Genomic DNA, 22,230 nt, shown 5'->3' with positions numbered 1-22,230 from the left:
ACTCAGTGGAGTAGAGGGAATCGCGCGTGGCTATGGGCTATGACTTCAATTTCAAAAGGAATCCTAAACGTCAAAAGCCAAAAGAAATAAAGGAAGAAAGGTAATCTAGTATTTCTGTTTAGCCAATTTAGGGATTTAAAAAAATTTTAAAAATTATTATATTTTATGGGTTGGGCTTCTTAAATTTTACTACTAATTTTTGTTTTTTGTAAAAAGCTGGGGCAGGCCTCCACTTGCCCTCATGTATCCGTCCCTGTTGGGAAGTAAATTCACCAACATTATCAAGATGAATTACTTTGATTGAATTTTTTGAAAATTGTGCTTTTAATCGAATAATTTGAGTAAGTAATCTCGCAAATGTCAGGTTGCGAGAAGACAATAAGAACACATGTGAACATATCGAAGATGCGTCTATTAGGACCATAAAATAGCTAAAAGATCCACATGGTAGATGAATAGGTCCACATATATCGCCTTGAATCCTTTCTAGGAATTCAGGGGACTCAAATCCAATCTTTATTGGTGATAGCCTTAAAATTAGCTTTCTTTGAGAACATGTAGCACAACAAAATTCACTAGATTTAAGAATCATCTGGTTCTTTAGTGAATGTCCATGGAAATTTTCAATAATTCTTCGTATCATGGTTGTTCCCAGATGATCCAATCGATTATGCCAAATTATAAATTCATTTGGGCTAGTAAACTTCTGGTTTACAATAGCATGTGATTCAATTGCACTAATTTTAGTATAATATAACTCGAATGAAAGTGAGGGTAACTTTTCTAATACTCTTTTTATTTGAATCATGAGTTGTGATACATAAGTACTCATGATTTTCTGCATTCATTGTTTCAATATAATATCCATTTCGGCGAATATTTTTAAAACTCAACAAGTTTCTTAGAGACTTCATAGACAATAGTGCATTATTTATTATGAATTTTGTTCCTCTGAGAAACAAAATTATAACTCTTTCACAGCCTTCTATCACATTGCTTGAGCTAATAATAGTATTAACATATTCTTCTTTTGACACAAGATGAGTAAAATATATATTACTTTTGAGAATGGTGTGCGAACTTGCACTATCCGCAAGGCAAACATCTTCATTATATATCATTGTAATTTTCTTCAAAGACAAATAATAGTAATAAAATAAGTAGCAGCCCGTGGACAGTAAAATTGTATTCCTAATAGGAATTAGAGAAAATGACAAATCAATCCCTGACTTTTTGGTCTGTGGACATATAAGTCCTTGAGGATTTAAAAATATATTTAAGTCCTTGACCTCTTCAAAATCTGGACATATCGATCCCTGTGTCTAATTTGTTCCATTTTAAAAACTCTCTCGCTTGTGCATCCGTATCAACCAGGTCAGTACAATGGAAGTCACGTTTGATTTTTCCGTTGGGTCTGACAAATCCAAGTGAACATGAAGGATCGATATGTCTAGATTTTGAAAAGATCAGGGGACTTATATGTATTTTCAAATTCTTGAGGACTTAAATGTCTGCGGATCAAAAGGTCAAGGACTTATTTGTCTTTTTCTCTAGGAATTAATTTTCTAAGAAACACTGTATATAAAAATAGTGTCATATATTAAAAATTTTATTATTATTACTATTATTATTATTTTAAAACTTAGACACATTTAATGATTTCAAAATTCTTAAACATAAACATTAATATTTTATTAAACATTATTTATATACATCATACTTGAAATTTAAATACATATAAAATAAAACTTAACACGAAATTTCTTACATTATTTATTTACATAAATACTTAACAAACAGACATATTAAACTTTTCTATCATTGATTAAATGACTAATATTTTTTTCAGGATCCTCAAAGAAATCAGATACTTCATAATGAGTGGTGTAATTTTTAGCAACATTCTTTGAAACAAAATTCGTCTCCTTTCTTTTGTCATCCTTTTTCAAAGATGCTTGATAAAAATCAACTAGGTGTCTCAAGGTACGACAGGTGCGCGACCAATGGCCCTTTCCACCACAATGGAAATATTTATCCTCTTGATTTATTTTGCCTATTATTTCTTTCTTTGTCCCACTTCTTGTGAACATAATTTTTCTTCCTTCCATAACTTTTTTGTTTTGTTACCAAAACCTTGTCATTTAACTCTTCTTGGGTAATGATTTGTCGCATTTGCTTCATGATTTTTTAAAAGTAACTCATTGTTGCGTTCAACAACAAGAAGGTAAGAAATTAGCTCAGAATATTTTTTAAATTTTTTTCTCGACACTGCTGCTGCATGAGCACATTCGAGGCATGGAAGGTCAAGAAAATTTTCTCTAACATATCATTATGAATTATCTTTTCTCCACATAATTTCATTCGTGAATTCGTGAGGTAATTCGGAAAATTGCTGAATTGTATTCATTTATAGATTTAAAATCCTGTAGACGTAAGTGCGTCCGCTCATATCAGGCTTGAGGAAGTATCACTGTTTTTTTATGATTATAACTTTCTTCAAGGTTTTTTCACATATCTGTAAGATCTTTTAGTGTGAGATATTCATTTTTCAATCCTTCGTCAAAGTGACGACGAAGGAAGATCATGACTTTGGCTTTATCCTTCTAGGATGCATTATTTTCAGTTTTAATGGTATCTCCAAGATCCATTGAATCAAGATGGATTTCGACATCTAGTATCAATGATAAGTAGTTGTTTTCAGATATATCAAGAGCATTAAATTCAAGATGAGAGAGTTTCGATATAATAAAAATTTAGAGTAAAGTATCGTTTTTGTTTCCAACGTTTGGGGTAAGTCCCAAAGTTGTCCCTAACGTTTCAATCATCCTATTTAAGTCCCTAACGTTTCAAAACTGACTCAATGTTGTCCTTCTGTTAGAAATTCGTTAACAGAATTGATGGCGGGACAAAATTGAGACGATTTTGAAACGTTAGGGACTTAAATAGGACGAAAACATTGGGGACAAAAATGATACATAGAAATAAATTTTAATTTTATCCTTCAATAATATCAATTTTTTACTATACATAGTATTCAATTATTTTTTAATCACATCTAAGTAAATTACACTTAATCATATTACTTTCATTTTAACTAAATTAATTTTTTTTTATAATTTTACTCTTAAAGATGTTTAGTTATCATGAAATGTTTGTAGAACGACTAGTATATAAACTTGCAGAAAAGAAAAAAAATAATATATATACAATAAAATATAAATTATACCTTTTGTCTCTAATGTATCAAAATTTTTCAAAATTATAAAAAATAAATTATTTAAAATGAAAGTAATGTGATTAAGTGTAATTTATTTAGATATAATTGAAAAATAATTGAATACTATATACAGTAAAAAATTAATATTATTGAAAGATAAAATTAAATTAAAATTTATTTTTATGTATCGTTTTTATCCCTAACGTTTTCGTCCTATTTAAGTCCCTAACGTTTCAAAATTGTCTCAATTTTGTCCCGCCGTCAATTCTGTTAACAGATCCCTAACGGCAGGACAACATTGAGTCAATTTTGAAACGTTAGGGACTTAAATAGGACGATTGAAACGTTAGGGACAACTTTGGGACTTATCCCAAACGTTGGGGACAAAAATGATACTTTACTCTAAAAATTTATTACCTGAGCCTTCCTAAATTTTGATTAGAGTATCGTATTGATAACGTGTTGTGAAATAAATAAATAAGGAAGAGAAAATAAATATAACATAAAGAGATGTAAATAAATAAATCTAGTATTAATATTCACCACAATTAATATCTCAATATAATAAAAATGATTCATATATATATTACTAATATATGTAGTAACATATATATAAAAGAGAAAGAAGAGTGTTTATATGTTATTGTAGCATGTAAAGAAAGAGAAGAGTGTTTTGTTATTGTTGTGTATATTCTCTGAGACTTAGCCTCCTATTTATACGTACAATAGGTTTACATTTTTAAATCTCTTTAATGCACTTCATCTTTGAAAACATGAGACGTCCACATTAAATGAGCATCCGCATCTCCATTCTTATCACAAAATAAATTTTTAATAAAATTTTAAGAGAAATGCTAGGGGCCAGCAATTTTGGTGTTTTGTAACCATCAATTGGCCATCAAGAATGTTTTTAATGGTGTGAGATTGCATCTAACGGTGAGAGATTACTCACTTTCGTTTTGATGGTTAAGTGTTGGTCAAAAAACACAAAAGTTGCTGACTCTCTAGACTTTTCCAAATTTTAAAATTTCAAACAATAAGAGAATATTGTAACAATCACTGTTCTTCTTAAGACAACGTTGTTCTCTAAAAAAAGAGTTTTTATAAGGCAATGATTCTTCTTTTTCTAGAGACAGAAACTCAAGTTGACCTGGAATACGCATTATCTCCCTGCCTTTTTGTATTTCGTGTGTTGTCAATGCTAGCTCCTATTAACAAGGAGTATTAGTCCACTACTATTTAATATCAACCAAAATTACTAAATTACACATTACTAAACTCAAACTAATATAAAAAAAATAATTTATATACATTATATTTAGATACAATACATAAATATTAATTTTTAATATTTCTATTTTATTATTTTTGTTCTAATATTATATTTTATCTTATTTACAAAAACAAATACAATTTAAATAAAACTTAGATTGAAGTTGGTTTGAAAAAAATTTGGATGTCTATCTTGATTATTTGACTAATGACACTGGAAAATTTATTAATGAAGTCTTATAACATATTCCATCCAAAGTTCCGAATCAAACCCATATCTCCCTGTTTATATCACTGAAATAGCAAAACATTTAGTAATTAAAATATATAATTAGTTTCCCAAAAAATTAAATTTGATTTATCTGTTGAGAAAACAAAATATGGAGGTGGTTTTAAAAAAAGTATAGAGAGAGAATGAAAATACTAAATAATGTGAATAATGAATATATTAGATGTGTAATTCAATAGATACCCAGATAATTATGTTAATTTTTAATTGGATGATTTTTTTTTATTCGGTTTACTCGTACATAATTAATAATAGCTGAATATTCAATTTAATAGGTATGCAGATAATTATTCTAATATTAGAATTTAAGAAATAATTTAGGATGAAGTATTTTTTACTTTATTAAATCAATTTTAGAATCCATTTCTTATTTACAAAGTCATTATCTACCTAATAAAATCGATTTTCTAACTACAAAAAGATTCGAATGCTAATCAGTAGCCGTCAATAACTTAGTGGAGCCACTTTGCGGTAACATGTTGAAATCAACGGCTGATATTAAAAACTGAAAAGTACCATTTTGCAAAATCGCAAATACGACGTCGCATGAGTCTCTGATGCGCACACACTGATACTGTTACGGATTTGGGCGTGAAACAGAGGAAGCGCCTCCCTTTCTCTGTCTTTCTCTTTTTCTCCGAATTGGTTCGGCCACGCCCACAACCAAAGCCTCCAACTTCAAGGTTTCTCCGCAAACACCAACAACGATTGCAGCTTCCCAGGGTGCCTTCTCATTCTGCCTTCATTAGGGTTCTATTCTTCTTCTACTTCTTCATCCCATTCCTACTTCAATTCAATTACATTGTTTTCTATCACTGTTTTGTTATCCCCCTTTGGGGATGATACTAATTAGTTTTCTCTTGTTCCATCGCTGAAGCTTTTCCCCCTTTTGTAATGTTTTCATATGGGTATCTATGTTTTTTTGTTAAAGATTGAGCCTTTGTAGCAAAATTCCATCATGTGTTGTGCTGTATGTTGACCTTCCATTCTGGATATTATTTAATTTATACACATATTATTTATTGATACTGATAACAAAATTTTACCTGTTCGTGATTTGAAATTTAGAGTTGAAGAGCTACATGCAAACCATTTCACTGTTTACCTGTCTTAAAATCTGTGCTCTTGGAGCTACATATTCCTCACTTGTGTCAGGTTTAATGAGTAGATATATGTATTTGCTGTTTGATAGGCCATGGCTACGAAGAGGGTGATAACTATAGTTCAATCAGGTGGTGAGTTTGTGGCAGACAAAGATGGATCGTTGTCATACAATGGTGGGGATGCATATGCAATAGACATTGATCACCAGACAAAGTTAGCTGATTTCAAGTCAGAGATAGCGGAAATGTTCAACTGCAATGCAAACACCATGATTATCAAGTACTTCCTACCTGGCAACAATAGGACACTAATCACAATATCAAAGGACAAGGATTTGCAGCGCATGGTCAGTTTTGCTGGGGAAGCTACAACCGTTGACGTGTTCGTTATTTCGGAGGAAGGAGCGGCTCGAAATACGTCCAACATGCCTGCTAGTAGGTAGTTAAACTAGTTCTTGTTGTTTATTGTTCCATTTGTACATTGGCATATAATTCCCTGGACACTAAGTGGGATATGGTAATTTGATTGGCCCATAATTGGATAAATCATAGTTAGTGTATTGTTGTTATGTGTCAGCAGAGTTTCTTGTTGTCTCAATTTAAAGATCTGATTGTGGCCAAAATGAATAGCCATAGCATATATTACCGTCATGACTTAATTTGTGTATTGTTTTGAAAATTTTAGGGTGTACTTATCATTGCAGGTCAAGCAGGACAACGGCGTCAGAAGCTATCGTCCCTTGTGTTGCCCTTGTTGAAGCCCCTGCCGATGTCACACAACGCATGGATAACCTTGAGGTGGATGTAGCTATTGAAGCCATTTCATGTTCTCTTCCTTCTGGGGCCATTGAAGAGAGGCATCATAAAGCTGCACTACAATGGGAAAATACCATCACTGGAGTGGACCAGAGGTTTAATAGTTTCAGCGAGTTCCGTGACGCGTTGCATAAATACTCTATTGCTCATGGATTTGCTTACAAATATAAAAAGAATGACAGTCATCGTGTCACTGTCAAATGTAAATCCCAAGGCTGTCCATGGAGGATATATGCATCAAAATTGTCAACCACGCAATTGATTTGCATTAAGAAAATGAACTCAAATCATACTTGTGAAGGATCTGCTGTTAAAGCTGGGTATCGGGCAACTAGGGGTTGGGTAGGAAGTATCATCAAAGAGAAGTTGAAAGCGTCACCCAATTACAAGCCAAAGGATATAGCAGATGACATAAAGCGGGAGTATGGGATTCAGTTAAATTATTCTCAAGCATGGCGGGCGAAAGAGATTGCTAGAGAGCAACTCCAAGGCTCCTATAAAGAGGCATATACCCAGCTACCATTATTCTGCGAGAAGATAAAAGAGAGCAATCCAGGGAGCTTTGCTGCATTTACGACTAAAGAGGACTCAAGTTTCCATCGTCTGTTTGTATCATTTCATGCCTCAATATCTGGTTTCCAGCAAGGCTGTCGCCCTCTTCTTTTCCTTGACCAAACTCCTTTAAATTCGAAGTACCAAGGGGAATTATTGGCTGCAACAGCTGTGGATGGGAACGATGCCATTTTTCCTGTAGCATTTGCCGTTGTAGATGCTGAGACAGAGGATAACTGGCATTGGTTTCTGCACGAGCTGAAGTCAGCGATATCACCGTCTGAGGAGATTACATTTGTTGCACATTTTGAGAATGGTCTAAAAAATTCAATAGCTGAGGTATTTGACAAAGGCCACCATGGATATTGTTTACGCCACCTTGCTGACAAACTGAACAAGGATTTGAAGGGACAATTCTCTCATGAGGCCAGACGATTCTTGATTAATGATTTCTATTCTGCTGCTTATGCACCCAAATCGGAGACCTTTGATCGTTGTGTTGAGAACATAAAAGGTATTTCTCCTGAAGCCTATGAATGGGTTGTACAAAGTCAGCCAGAGCACTGGGCCAATGCATACTTTAGTGGAATAAGGTATAATCATATGACATCAAATGTTGGACAGCAATTCTACAGTTGGGTATCCGAGGCACACGAGTTGCCAATTACCCAAATGATTGATGTATTACGTGGTAAAATGATGGAAGCAATTTGTGCACGAAGGGAGGAATCTAACCAATGGATGACCAAATTGACACCATCCAAGGAGGAAATGCTTCAAAAAGAAACATCAGTTGCTCGTTCACTTCAAGTGTTGCTCTTACAAGGTAGCACATATGAGGTCCGCGGAGAATCCGTTGATACTGTTGATATGGATCGTTTAGATTGTAGCTGCAAGGGATGGCAACTCAGTGGACTGCCTTGCTGTCATGCAATTGCTGTCTGTGAATGTTCTGATAGGAGCCCATATGATTATTGTTCTAGATACTTCACTGTCGAGAATTATCGGCAAACGTACACAGAATCGATTCATCCCCTGCCAGATGATTTTGAAAAACCAGTTGACGGTGAATCGACCATGATAGTTACAGTGACCCCTCCACCAACTAAGCGGCCCCCGGGCCGGCCAAAAATGAAGCAAGTTGAAACGATAGACGTAATCAAACGTCAGCTTCAGTGTGGCAAGTGCAAAGGACTTGGGCACAATAGGAAGACATGCAAAAATGTATAGCATGGTGAGCAGTCCTCCCTCTCTCTCCCTGCATTTATGACGCATGTCTGTGCATGTATATATGTTTTTAAGTAAATGAATGAATATTAACAAGTAAAAAAGAAGAATTAGGAGAGGTGGATTTTAAGATTAATGATCTTTTTGCTGTGTCATGTGAGCTAGGCATCAATTATGAGTTTCTAACTTGCTTTGTATGCGCGCGCTTTTACAACATGCTTATGCTATAGTCCCTTCTGATGATTTTGCCTTGCTCTTGGCTGCTGATCTTTGATAGGCATTCATATGCATGCCATGAATGATCTGATCCTAGCATGTTTTGTCTACTTTTTGAATATTGAGGTCGATAGAGTTATGAACTAACCCTTTGTTGTGTTATGCATTGACGGTTATATAATTTCCTTTTTTTTTTTTTTTTTTGCAAACTGTATGGATAATGGTTAAAATTGGAACTCGCAATGCTGTAAGCATTTTCTATGGCATTGGCACAGGTAATCATCATTGAAGTAAACTACACATCCGAATTGTTCAGAACCACGGTAGAGAATTGGGCCAGGTAGAAACACATTTTGTGGCTGTTCCGGATTTGGTCGGATTCTTTGTCACCAAAATTCTTTTTTATTCGTTATCCAGTGATTATTGTAATATAACGAGGATATTAGTTAGTACTTTTTCTCCTATTTCTCAAATGTTATCTAGCAGATTAGAAATAGAAGAGAACAGGTTAGTCCATTTTGTTATATAAGGTAGACGCTAAATTATGACTTGGCACTTGGCAGTATAGGTATTCCCTTGTTCATATTTAGTACTTAATATAAATTTATTGATTCAATAGAATCTCCATTTCACTAAATGCATAGGTTAACCATATATTATGTAATATGTATCAATATCAAGTAATTATTTTTATTTCCCATTCCTTAAGTGGTTATATAAAGAAACAAAACTGAGTACTGGGGATGGCTCTTGATGAGTGTTGTGTCTCTTGACCAGTGTTGTGTTATCACTAATCTGTTTTTACTTTTTAACTTAAGGTATTAAACTATTTTATATTTGATTTTTTTTTATAAGCATGTGTGAATTCTATATCATAAAAATTGATTTAAAATTCAATGTAAAATTTGTTATTTCAATATTGATTTTATTTTAATTTAATGTTACATAATAAAATTATAATATTTATTTAATAGATTTAATAGATATACAAATAATAATATTTTATTAGTTTTTTTTTTAAAATAATACAATATTTTTTTATTAATACTAATATCATTTTAAAAATTATATTTAATATAAATTTTAATTTTAAATCAGTTTCGTTACGATAAAAGTCAAAACTGAAATCCAAAAATTATCCTATTAGAATTATTCTAAGGTTATTTACAAAGTATTAAAATTGAATATTCAAAGGTTATTCACAAGTTTCCATTAGCTATAGCTGTAAACAATAATAAAAGTGGAATGGTTAAGGATACTGAATTCCTTAAAATTTCATGACTATATATATTTAAATCAATCATTTATATATCTATATAAAATATATGTTAAAGATATATAAAATAATACATATGAATTTAAAAAAATGCATATAGAGTGACTAAAACTAAGTTTTGGTTTTCGTTTTCTCGAAAATCTTAGATCTCAGAAAGAAAGACAGAAAGTATGACGTATATAGTTTATGCTTGCAGATAGACCAGTGGCGGCAGGGGGCGAAGCTACATGTATAAAAAGGAGGAATGTTAGAGTCACTAATTTTTGTGATATGTAGTTATCAAATAGTCATTAATAATAGTGCCATCAATAATAATTTTAATGTTATAAAATTTTATTTAATGACTTATTTTTTTTGCTGATTATATACTGATCAGAATTTAATAAAATTATTGATTCTCTAGATTTTTTATTTAATTTTTTACATATAAATTATATATAAATTTTAGTTTAGTTTTTTTTAAAATTTTTATTTTAATTTTATTTTATTATGCAAACGTTTTTAATCTCCTCTAATATTTCATCTAGCTAGCTCCGCACTTAGTGGCGGTGCCTATAAATACATACATGGAAGAAACCAAACAAATCGAGAACATACCAGACCAGCCTAAAAGAGATAGAGGAAAAGAAAAAGAAACCAGAGTTCAATTTGCCACCTTTTTTAATTTTTCACCTAGGTTTGGGTGCATACCTGTTCCATCCATCCATTGACACGAACCAAGTTAAGAAAGACTTTGAAACCAAAAAACATGATTTCATATTTGACACCTTGCTCTCCCTAACTGACACGTGTAACTCAACAACATGGTAACCAAGCCACGTTGCATGAACTTAACCTACCATGTTCATCAACTCACTCCTTTATAATCCCCTCCCAAAACTTCCCTTTCGGAACCACCACATTACAACTTACGAACATTCAGATTCTGATTATTTGTTGTTCCATTCTTACTATCTCATTGTTGCAAAGTATTAATAGTGATGGCTTCAAGGATGGTGATGGTGATGGTGATGGTGGCTGTCGTGTTGGCTTGTGGCGTTGAATGCACGACCAAAGAGGAAGGGGTTGACTATCAGAAGGCCAAAGCCAAGACGACGGAGACGGAAAACAAGGCGGCGGAGACGGCCAAGGAAGGGAAAGAAGCCACCGAGTCATGGACTGGTTGGGCCAAAGATAAAATAACCGAAACTCTTGGCTTCAAGCACCCCGACGAATATGCCGGTGAAACTGCTCAGAGAACAAAAGAATACACCGGTGATGCGGCGCAGAAGACCAAGGACTATACTGGCAGCGCCGCTGAGAAGGCGAAAGAGTATGGTGATGATGCGGCACACAAGACCAAGGATTATGCAGGTAGTGCTGCTGAGAAAGCAAAAGATTATGGCGGTGATGCTGCCGAAAAGGCCAAGGAATATGCCGGTAGCGCTGCGCAGAAGGCCAAGGAATACGGCGGTGATGCTGCTCAGAAGTCTAAGGAATATGCCAGTGACGCTGCTCAGAAAACCAAAGAAAAGGTCCAGGACTATGCCTCTGGTTCGTACTTAATCCTAAATCCTAAATCTTTTACTGGATGAACACTTGTAGTGATTAGTTGTTCGGGACACGAATTTAGTCTATTGAAAGATAACTATTTTACAAATTGATTTCGAAAAAATTGTTAAATATTCGTCCTCAAAATCCCCGTTACTTGGATGATGGCGTGTTGACACGTTACCCTTTTTTTTCCGCTTGAAGGTTTAAACTGTTGCGCTTCTCAATTGTGGCATTAGACAATTTTTATGCATGAGAATGATGAAATGCATGAATACTTGTAGTGATGAGTTGTGTGTAATAAACAGGGGCTGGCGAATACAGTGCAGAGAAGGCGAGAGAAATGAAGGACATGGCGGCGGAGAAAGCAAGTGACTTGGCAAATGCGGCGAAGGAGAAAGCACAATATATCAAGAACGTGGCAACCAGCACCGCTGGCTCCGCCAAGGACAAGGCCTCAGAATCCATTGACGACGCAAAGGATAGAGCCGCGGAGAGAGTTGAAGAAGCCAATCAGAAGGCAAAGAAGGAAGCTGAAGAGAGCGAGAGAGAAACCAATGAGCAAATGGAGTGGGTTAAAGAGAAGGCTAAGGAAGGTTATGATGCTGCCAAAGATAAACTTGGTGCTGGTCAACGCAGAGATTCTGAACTTTAAGTCTCCATCAACATACCACGTATAGAAACTGTGTACTGTTTATTACATTAGTGCCATGGTAATGTCATTTTCCTTTTTCCTTTTTCCTTTTTCCTTTTTCATCTTGTGTGTATATATGGGGATGTTCTGTTCTCGTCTTGTATCTTAATGTGTGTGGTTAGTCTACGGTGTTTTAGGGTTTGACTTGTTGGCAACTACACACATCAGATGAAATTGAAATATTCGGTTTGTTTTCCGCGAAGTTAAAAAATAACATTGTTGCAAATGTAGCATTTCTTTGAATGAATTCACACTGTACCATTAGAGCCTACCATGTGGAGTAATGTTTGGTCTTTCTATTAGAGCCTATTATTTGATACATTTTTTAAGCCATAAAAAACTAATTATTTTTAATAATTAAAGTTATATCTTTGACAAAAATAATCAATCGGTCAATTTTTATTGATAATCCTGTAAACATCCTTCCCTTTTCTTTCCTCGTTCCATAACTTCTCTTTTTTTTCTTCATTCCATAACTACATCATTTCGTCGCATGCACCTCCTCACGCCGATTTAATAAATCATAATTTCCCCCTTGTTTATAAGCATCAAGGTGTTTGAGAGAGCAACGAGAACCCACATCCTTTGGTTTCTTAGTTCTTTTTCTGAGAGCGCGGATCTGATTCGGTTTGTGGTGAATGAGGAGGAGTTTGTTGCGGTAATCATTAATACCGGCCTTAAGACCTATGCCTATCAAGGAAGGCTTCCCCCGAAATCGTCCTCTATTGCCTCTATCTTGAATCTGATAGTACTTTTTCCAATTTTTGAAACCTTAACTAGAAAGAAAAGCAGAACTAGTAATCGCTTTTGCATGATTCAGGGAGAGAGAAATCAAATCAAACCAAATCAGAAGAAGAAAGAGAGCCATAGAGATAGTTGCGATAGAGAGAGAAAGTTATGTACAAAGAAAGAGAACGAGAGCGAGGAGGTACCAATACCAAATCGGAATCTGAGACTGAGTGAGGAGTCTGATGTTAGTGGTTCTGATGGAGATGACACGTCGTGGTTCTGTAATTTGAGAGGGAATGAATTCTTCTGCGAGGTGGATGAATGTACATCATGATTACATTCAGAATGATTTCAATCTTTATGGATTGAGTAATCAAATACTTCACTATGATTATGCTTTTGATTTTATTTTAGATGTTGAATCCTCTCATAGTGACACATAGGATGGTAGATTTTGCAGTAGAAGTGGTGGTGGTTATGGAACTAAGATAGGAAAAGAAAGGAAATGAGTATTTATAGAATTATTAATAAAAATTTAATGATTGGTTATTTTTATCAAACAAAATTTATTTTAAATGGGTATTGTATATATCTTGGTCCAAAATAAAGTCAGGTCCATTAAAGGTAGAGGTCCATCAAGAATGGCCTCGTTTACTTACCCGACTTTTTAAGAAATCGGATGCGATATAGAGCAGCTTTACTTATCTAAATAAGTAATTACCTTTTTTAAATCTCTCTTACTATCTCTATCTCATCTAGAGAGAAGATTTCAACAAACTTTCAAGATAAAAGAAGCGGTTATCTATCCAAAAAGGTGGAATTACTCAGAAAGATGGGTATTTACTCTACTATAAATATATTGATACCTTTAAGTATATTCAAGTCTCAATCTACTAAAAACCTACTCAAAGTTTTTGCTAATTTAAGCATCGGAGTCTCTTGCAAGTACCACCCCCATCTCCTCACAAGAAACTTGGACGGCGGTACCTCAGCTCCAGTACAAGTCGTACACTCCCTCTACAGGAGCTTGGACCTCACGTTCAGACTTAAAAAGCAACCCAATTTCAAGTAACCCTCGAATATTGGCGCCATTATCGAGGACCTGAAAGTCTACATCAGCTTGCTAGGGGTTAAACAGGAAGTTGGAGAAGCACTCTGAGACTACATGGAGAGATTCAACAAAGTCTGCTTGAAAATACAAAACATGCCTACTGAAGCAGTGACAATGGGACTTGTTAATGGCCTTAAAGAAGGGCCATTCTCTCAATCCATATCCAAGCGACACCTGACTTCCTTGTACGAAGTACAAGAGCGGGTAGAAAAATATAGCAACATGGAAGAAAATTTTCGACTTAGAGAGCCTCCCCCAAGGCCCAGCTTGTCTTACCCAACTCGGAAAAAGGAGAAAGCAGCTAAAAAAAAGGAGGAGTACGACTCGGAAATACCTCGAAGGTATCATAATTACACCCCGCTTCGAGTCTCTTTTGTAGATGTCTACAAGGAGATATACCACACCGAGAAACTTCCACCTCCTCACCCCATCAACCATAAAAAGACAGGAAGTCGGATGGAATACTGCGATTACCACAAGCTTTAGGGGCATTCTACCAACGATTGCTATGATTTAAAGAATATCATTAAAAAGTTGGCTAGAGAAGGTCAACTAGACAAGTAGTTAGCTAAGAGGTTAGACGATCAAAGAAAAAGGAAGAGAGATGAAGACGGAGGTCATCAAGAACGCCCCCTCAAACTCCTGAAGGACACACACATGATTAACGGAGGGTTTGCTACAGGACGAATATTAAAAAATCCTCACAGAAAAGACATCTTAAAGAGATGTACCAAGTCAGAGAAGATAACAAAACTCCCGATTTACCAACCATCTCGTTCACTAAAGGAGATGCTCAAGAAATGACACCTGGCCATGACGACCCAGTGGTAATAACAATAATCCTCGCCAATGCAAATCTCCACAGAACTCCGATAGATCAAGGGAGTTCGGCGGACATATTGTTTAATCCTGCCTTTGACAAACTTAGTCTAGAAGAAAAGGATCTAAAGGCGTACCCAGATAACCTTTTCGGGCTAGGGGACATGCCGATCCAACCTCTTGGATTTATCTCCCTATACACCACTTTTAGAAAGGGAACGAAGTCAAGGACGTTAAGCGTCGACTACATTGTGGTCGACGTCATGTCGGTATACAATGCCTTGATAGGTCGGACCACTTTATACCGACTAGCAGTAGTCGTCTCTACACCTCACTTGTGTATGAAGTTTCCTACTGCAGAAGGAATTGCCACCGTAAAGAGAGATCAAAAGTTGGTACGAAAGTATTACAATGAAAGCCTTAATCTAAAAGGCAACCAGACGGAAAAGAAGTCAATGCTATCAAGCTCGGTGGTGTTCGAACTCGGAAAGAAATATGTCCCCAACCTGGAGGAAAGGTAGAAGAAGTGCAAATCAAAGATCATGCTAAAAAGACAACGAATATAGGGGCAACCTAGATGGAGGCCTGAAAGCTCAGCTCGTTGACCTCCTACGAAGAAACTCCGACCTCTTCCTTTGGAAAGCCTTTGATATGTCTGGTATAGATCTCGACCTGATGTCTCATAAGATCGCCGTCTACCCGGGTTCCAGACCTATTCAGCAAAAGCATAAAAAATACGATCCCAAAAGAACACAGGTCGTGGAAGAACAAGTGCAAGCATTATTGGAAGCCGGATTCATAAGAGAGGTAAAGTATCCATTGTGGCTGGGTAAAAAAGCAGAATGGAAAAGTGGAGGATGTGTGTCAACTACACTGAACTCAATAAGGAAGTATGGGATGTGACTAAACCCCTCAAAATGCACCTTCACAGTAGAGGCCAGGAAGTTCTTAGGTTTCATGCTCACTCAAAGAGGTATAGAGGCTAATCCGAACAAGTGCACAACCATACTAGAGATGAAGAGCCCAACTTGTTTCAAAGAAGTCCAACAACTAAATGGAAGGTTGGTAGGACTATTCAGATTCTTAGCAAGATCAGCATTGAAGTCTCTATCATTATATTCAATACTCAAAATGGGGAATCAATTTGAATGAAACCAGGAATGCGAACAAGCCTTTCAAGGTTTTAAAGCATTTCTGGGCCAACCCCTATACTCACCCGACCTATTGCAGGAGAAGAGCTTGTTCTCTATTTGGTAGTGGCAACCCGAGATATAGCTTCTGCCCTAATCTGAAAAGATGAGAACGGGTAGCAACCTATCTACTTTGTCAGCAAAGCCTTACAGGGAGCAAAGTTAAACTATCAAAAGATAGAAAAGTTTGCATACGCTCTTATCCTCACCTCCCAAAGGCTCCAACCTTACTTTCAAGCTCACACTATAAGGGTTCGAACTAATCAATCCATGAAGCACATTCTACAAAAAACGGACCTAGCAGGAATGATGCTACAATTGGCTATGAAATTGTCCGAGTTCGATTTGAAATACGAAGCTCATACAACAATCAAATCATAGTACTTCGCCGACTTTGTAGCTGAATACACTAAAAGTTGAGGAAGCCCAACAACTTGGAGCTTATATGTAGATGGATCAGCCAATAAAGGCGGCAGTAGAGCAGGTGTCATCCTGAAAAGTGAGCAAAGAACTCAGATAGAACTCTCGCTAAAGTTTGAGTTTCTTACTTCTAATAACCAAGCAGAATATGAAGCCTTGCTTGCTGGCTTAAAGCTGACTAAAGAGGCGAGGGCAGAAAGGTTGATAGTGTTTAGTGACTCTTAGGTGGTAACTTTGCAAGTTAATGACACCTATCAAGCCAAAGATCCCAACATGAAAGGATATCTGGATGAAGCTCTGGAACAACTATCACAGTTCTCGAAAAGAGAGGTTTTCCATAAAACTCGGGAATCTAATGCCCAAGCAGATGCCCTCTCCAAACTAGCCAACACCAAGCTAGAGGGCAACAACAAAAGTTTCATCCAGGAAACTCTCCACGCACCATCAGTATCAAAGGGAGATGACAATTCAGACACAATAGCCATATCTAACCAAAATTTAGGATGGATGACCCCCATAGTCAACTATCTTAAATTTGATATCATTCTTGAAGATGACAAAGAGGCTCAAAGACTCATAAAGGAAGTACAAAATTATACATTAGTCCACAATGTTCTATACAAAAAAGAGATATCAACACCTCTCCTAAAGTGCGTCCCGACCTCTAATACAAAAGTGATCCTAGAGGAAGTACACAATGGCATTTGGGGGAACTATTTAGAAGTCCGATCACTAGTTAAGAAGGTGATCCGAGCTGGCTTCTTTTGGCCGATCTTGCAAAAGGAATCGGCCGAATTTGTCAAAAGGTTCCCGCCTTGCTAGAAGCATACCAACTTCTATATTTCACCTCTCGAAGAGCTTATCAGCGTCACCTCACCATGGCCATTCGCAAAGTGGGGACTTGATATCCTCGGACCATTCCCTCAAGCTCCAGGACAAGTAAAATACCTCATAGTGGGGATTGACTATTTTACTAAGTGGATCGAGGCAGAACTATTAGCAACCATCACGGCCCAGCGAAGTCGAAAGTTTCTCTACAAAAATATTGTCACAAGGTTTGAAGTTCTCCACTCCATCACCACGGATAATGAAACTCAATTTACCTACTCGACCTTCAGGAATTTGGTGTCCGGCCTCAATATAAAGCACCAATTCATGTCAGTGGAACATCCTCAAGCAACGAACAAGTTGAAGCTGCAAACAGAATCATATTGGCCGGGTTGAAGCGCCGACTACATGATGCAAAGGGCGCATGGGTAGATAAGCTTCCTCAAGTCCTATGGACATATTGAACAACTCCTCATTCCACAATAGGGGAGTCACCTTTCTAACTTGCTGATGAATGGAAACCATGATTCCTGTAGAGATCATTGAAGAATCTCCAAGGGTTATATTCTACAATGAAAGGGTCAATACCCAAGCACCAAAGGAAGAGTTCGAACTCCTTCCAGAAGTCTGAGAACAAGCTCGGATCAAAAAGGAATCACTAAAGCAAAGGATGGCTTTGAAATACAATCAGAAGGTAATCAAAAGAAGCGTTACCATAGACGACCTTATACTGGTCCAAAATGACATCGGGATTCAGAAGTCAGGCGATGAAAAGCTGATTGTAAACTGGAAAGGACCCTACAAGATTGTTGAAGTCTTAGGAAAATGTTACTACAAAGTGTCCGACTTACAAGGGAAAGAACTCTCGTGGTCGTGGCACGCGAGTAACTTGAAGAAGTATTACATTTAGGTAGCGCACCTTGTTCACTGGTGTAATCTTTTTTCTGACTTTATAATTTTTTTCCAAGAAGGATTTTTTCTGAAGGGGGTTTTAATGAGGCATCATAACAAGGGCTAAGAGTAGTCAAAAATCCTTAGTAACAAATTTATGTAAGGCATTTTTTCATTTATTAATGATAAATCCACTTCTTTAAAGTTTCCTTTAAAAATGCATTAATTTAATCTCGACATACCGCGAAAATCATTGCCCGACCTAGTATGGTTGTAAGATGAAGTGACGAGGTACAAATTAATGTACGAAGTTATGTAAGCAATTTGTAAGACCGACCTCAAAATTAAGGCAGAACTAAAAAGAAGTGTAAAAGTAACTTGACAAAGTCCGATTAGACAAAGTCGGAGCTTACAAAGGGAAACACAACATTCTACACTGACCTATTTTGCCGACATCACTTAATACTTAGCAAAAAGCAGCATTAAAATTTGTCAAAACACAGTCTTCAATTAAGCGGTTATATAGGCTCAGAGTTAATTCAACAAGAAACAAAAACCTAAAATCATTATCAAAATGAAGAAAGGTTCTTTAAAGAAATTCTAAAGTTGTTTAATTACAACTAAAAAAATAAATTGTTCAAACAAACTATTACAAAAAAAGTCCATTAAAGACCCACAAGTCAGGCCGTATACAAAGGAAATTAAAAAGGGTGCAGGTCCTCGCCGGTAACAGCATCCTTGGGTCGAACAGAAGAGGTCGGAACTATCCTCTAAGTCCTTATAATTGTCCCTTGCCTTGGCCAGCTCATCCACCAAGTCCAACTTCTCCACGAAGACTCTGGTGTAACTCTCCTCTGCCTTCTCCTTCAAGCCCTTAGCCATCGCCAAAATTGCCTCGGACAGCTTCACCCTCTCCCGAGCTTTGGCCAAGTCAGACTCCAAGGCCTCCTTCTCAGATTCCAACTCCTTTTTTGTCTCCCTCAAAGACTCCACCTTGGCTTGCAATTTGACCAAGGTACTTTGAGTGGTGTCTAAAGGAGTCTTCCTCATCTCTTTCAGTAAAGCCGTGTAGAGCACGGCCGTCTGAACCCCACCTCGGGCCATAACTTTCAAGTGAGACTCTATAACAACATTATCCATGCTTATAACATTGTGAGGAAGGATGTGCTTCTCACTCCAGGCTAAAGCATCAAATTCCTACTCGTAGATGTCTGAGCTCAACGTTTTGAAGAGGGAGTATGGTTCACTTGCTTTGGAGGGCGAGATGCTTGTTGTTCCGAGGAAAGGGAGACTATCTGGGGACCTAGGTTGGGTATGATCTTCACGGAGACAGAGGCAGCACCCGAGTCTGACTTAGACAGTGAAGCCAGCCTATCGGTTTCTTATAATTGAAGGTTGCGAACAACAGCACTCTTCCTTGCGAATCGTAAGTTCTTTATTGTGGCCGACTTGGGAGCCATTTTTTCTACACCAAATCAAGAAATCAAAAACAAGTTAAGCATGAAAGATATACTTAGCAGCACCTTAAACGGGAGATAGAAAGAACGCTACTTAGCTCAGATTGGACTTGGTTGGGGTTCCCTAAAAATATTTTTGTATCCAAATAAGGAGCCTGGCTCCAGCACTCCTGGAACATGTCAACTACACACTTCTCAAGATCATCTGAATCAGCCACATTATACTTAATTAATACAGATTTCTCCTCCCAATATAAAGAAAATCGGGGTTCATCGTTTTCATAAAAAAAGAAAGGCTGGGTATTATTAGGGGTGTTCGCGGTGCGGTTTGGTTCGGTTTTTGAAGGAAAAGCCATCCGATCCGATCGTTTAATTAAGCTGCGGTTCGGTTTGGTTCGGTTTTTTTTTCAAGGTCATCCGAACCAAACCAAACCAATTAAAATCGGTTTGGTTTGGTTCGATTTGTTCGGTTTTTTCAATCAAATAAAAAAAATTCTACCATACTATTATGCAATGTCATAAGATTGAAATCAACAAACCAAAATACACAATAACTAACAAAGTCTTGATCTAATGAAATATAACGACAATATAATTCAAATACGACAATTAAAGAAGTTTAATAGCTCAACAGTCAACACAACTGAAAATAAAAATAAATTGTCATTAAACTGATAGCAAAGTTATGGTGTCTTCTCCAACAAAATAGCTAAAACTTCATAATGCAAACCAACCTGAAATAAAAAAAAAAAAACAGTTACATAATAAGAACAACAACAAGTTGTGTGTGATCATGTCCAGCTCTTGAAAAAGCTTCTGTTAAGATTTGGGCAGGCTCTAATTAATTCTTGACAGCTAATGAACATTGGAGGGTAAATCTTTCAATTATTACACATTTCTTGCCTTTTAGTACTTAAATAATTAAATTAGTGTTTACTTATACATTTTTTAAACTCAAGAATGGAGATAATATATATATATATATATATATAAATAAAACTAGTGTATGAATAATAGCTACTCTTTTTAGTATTTAAATAGCACAAGCCTTTGTATAACTCCATTAACATTATCCTTGTGTATTCTGTGGTCCTGCTTTGGACTATAATTGAACTACACAATAATGTAAAATGACAGCATAATCTTTGTGAAAAAGAACAAAAACTTAAACATGTGATTTGTCCTTAATTTATAAGGATAACTATATTTGCTGATCTTGATCAAAAGCAAGAAGTTCTACCACATTAGTATAAAACTCTAGCACAATCAACACAGTTTAATTTAGTGTAAGGCATCTCATGATTGATTAATACACCAATTAGTTAATGCTTTTACATTAGCAAGTAGCAACTATGTACACATCAAATCAATTACTTAATCAATTATTCATATAAATAAAACCACTATTATGGCAAGAATTTTAGCCTTTGAGGTCCCCAAGTTATTGTTCTCAATAGTACCTTCCAATTCATCTTATATGGGATAGTGAGGCATGTGTGTTTGCTTTGGGTGAGAGAGGGACCACACTTTTCTTTGTCCTTTTGGTGCTTTGGAATTAACATGAACTACAACAATCTGAAACTAGTTGCACTATGCACGTTTTAAGTTTTTATGAGGGAAAGAAACAGCTACAGTTTTATGCACAGACTCTGCTAAATGCCGTCTCATCATTTTTTTACAATCAACAAAATAATAGTGACATCTTTCTAGATATCCAATTCAATCAAAGGTAAAAATCAAGAATATAATTTAGGTGTTAGGAAACAAACGTGTTAAAATTCCATCATAATATTACTAATTAATTTGGTTGAAATATGTTTTACACCACATCAGTAGAACTTGATCAAGTATCTCATAATTTATTTACTAACAATAAATTCTTAATGAAATTTAGATTTAGAACGAATTAATTCTTGACATGAGGTTATTTTTTTCTTAGCTTTTAATATGCTGCTTGTTGCCTTAGTTTTGAGAATTTCTGTTGCTTCAATTTTCTTAATTAATTCTTATCATGTATTCATATCTGAACAAGCAATGAACAAAACCAGCAATAAACAAGCAATAAACCAGCAATAAACAAAACAGAACAAAACTTGATAATATGAACAAGCAATGAACAAAACCAGCAATAAACAAGCAATAACCAGCAAGACCAAAATTACCAACAATAGACTGAATACATGGTAAACACTAAACAGCAATACCAACAATAACCCTAACCTGAATAAACTGAACAATAACCTCAAGCAGCAATACCAACAAGGCAACAATGCATCAGTAAAGTTTACCTGAATAGATGGCTCGGGCTCCATATGCACTTGAATCGGTGGCTGGGTAGGAGACTTTCTGGGTGGAGGAGGCGAGGTCGAAGACTCGGAGGTGGTGAGGTGACCCTACAGAACCCAGAAACGCTGCTGGGTGGAGGCTTTCTGGGTGGAGGCGGCGAGGTCGGAGGTGGTGAGGTGACCCTGCAGAACCCAGAAACGCTGCTTGGGTCAGTGGGTGACTGGGTCTTCGTCTTCGTCTTCGCGGTGGGTGGGTGGCTCAGGCTTGCTTCGTCTTCGAGTTTCAAGGAGTGAAGGCGGTGAGATAT

At 36.2% G+C, this 22,230-nt stretch overlaps 3 protein-coding genes across 7 annotated transcripts; all 3 read left to right on the top strand.

Moving 5' to 3' along the window:
* The first annotated feature begins 5,308 nt into the window (after window positions 1-5,308).
* Window positions 5,309-9,329, top strand: LOC112722702 (protein FAR1-RELATED SEQUENCE 5). Of its 5 annotated transcripts, none has more exons than XM_025773820.3 (4): window positions 5,309-5,528; window positions 5,971-6,320; window positions 6,586-8,483; window positions 8,968-9,329. In XM_025773820.3, exons 2-3 carry the CDS (start codon window positions 5,974-5,976, stop codon window positions 8,477-8,479), a joined length of 2,241 nt encoding a protein of 746 aa, XP_025629605.1. In that variant the 5' UTR covers window positions 5,309-5,528; window positions 5,971-5,973; the 3' UTR covers window positions 8,480-8,483; window positions 8,968-9,329. The 5 variants fall into 5 exon arrangements, with proteins under 5 accessions (XP_025629605.1, XP_025629608.1, XP_025629607.1 ...); XM_025773823.3 differs by having other exon boundaries at window positions 5,312-5,528; window positions 5,971-6,316; XM_025773822.3 differs by having other exon boundaries at window positions 5,339-5,501.
* Window positions 9,330-10,555: 1,226 nt separating this feature from the next.
* LOC112722701 (uncharacterized) lies at window positions 10,556-12,463 on the top strand. Its single transcript, XM_025773819.2, has 2 exons — window positions 10,556-11,501; window positions 11,807-12,463. Exons 1-2 carry the CDS (start codon window positions 10,949-10,951, stop codon window positions 12,151-12,153), a joined length of 900 nt encoding a protein of 299 aa, XP_025629604.1. The 5' UTR covers window positions 10,556-10,948; the 3' UTR covers window positions 12,154-12,463.
* Window positions 12,464-14,757: 2,294 nt separating this feature from the next.
* Window positions 14,758-15,754, top strand: LOC140176215 (uncharacterized). Its single transcript, XM_072206140.1, has 2 exons — window positions 14,758-15,368; window positions 15,418-15,754. Exons 1-2 carry the CDS (start codon window positions 14,758-14,760, stop codon window positions 15,752-15,754), a joined length of 948 nt encoding a protein of 315 aa, XP_072062241.1.
* Window positions 15,755-22,230: the final 6,476 nt, after the last annotated feature.

This window comes from Arachis hypogaea, chromosome 11 (assembly GCF_003086295.3).
Source record: "Arachis hypogaea cultivar Tifrunner chromosome 11, arahy.Tifrunner.gnm2.J5K5, whole genome shotgun sequence".
NCBI classification, from domain to species: domain Eukaryota; kingdom Viridiplantae; phylum Streptophyta; class Magnoliopsida; order Fabales; family Fabaceae; genus Arachis; species Arachis hypogaea.
This window is presented reverse-complemented; position numbering and strand designations above follow the sequence as displayed.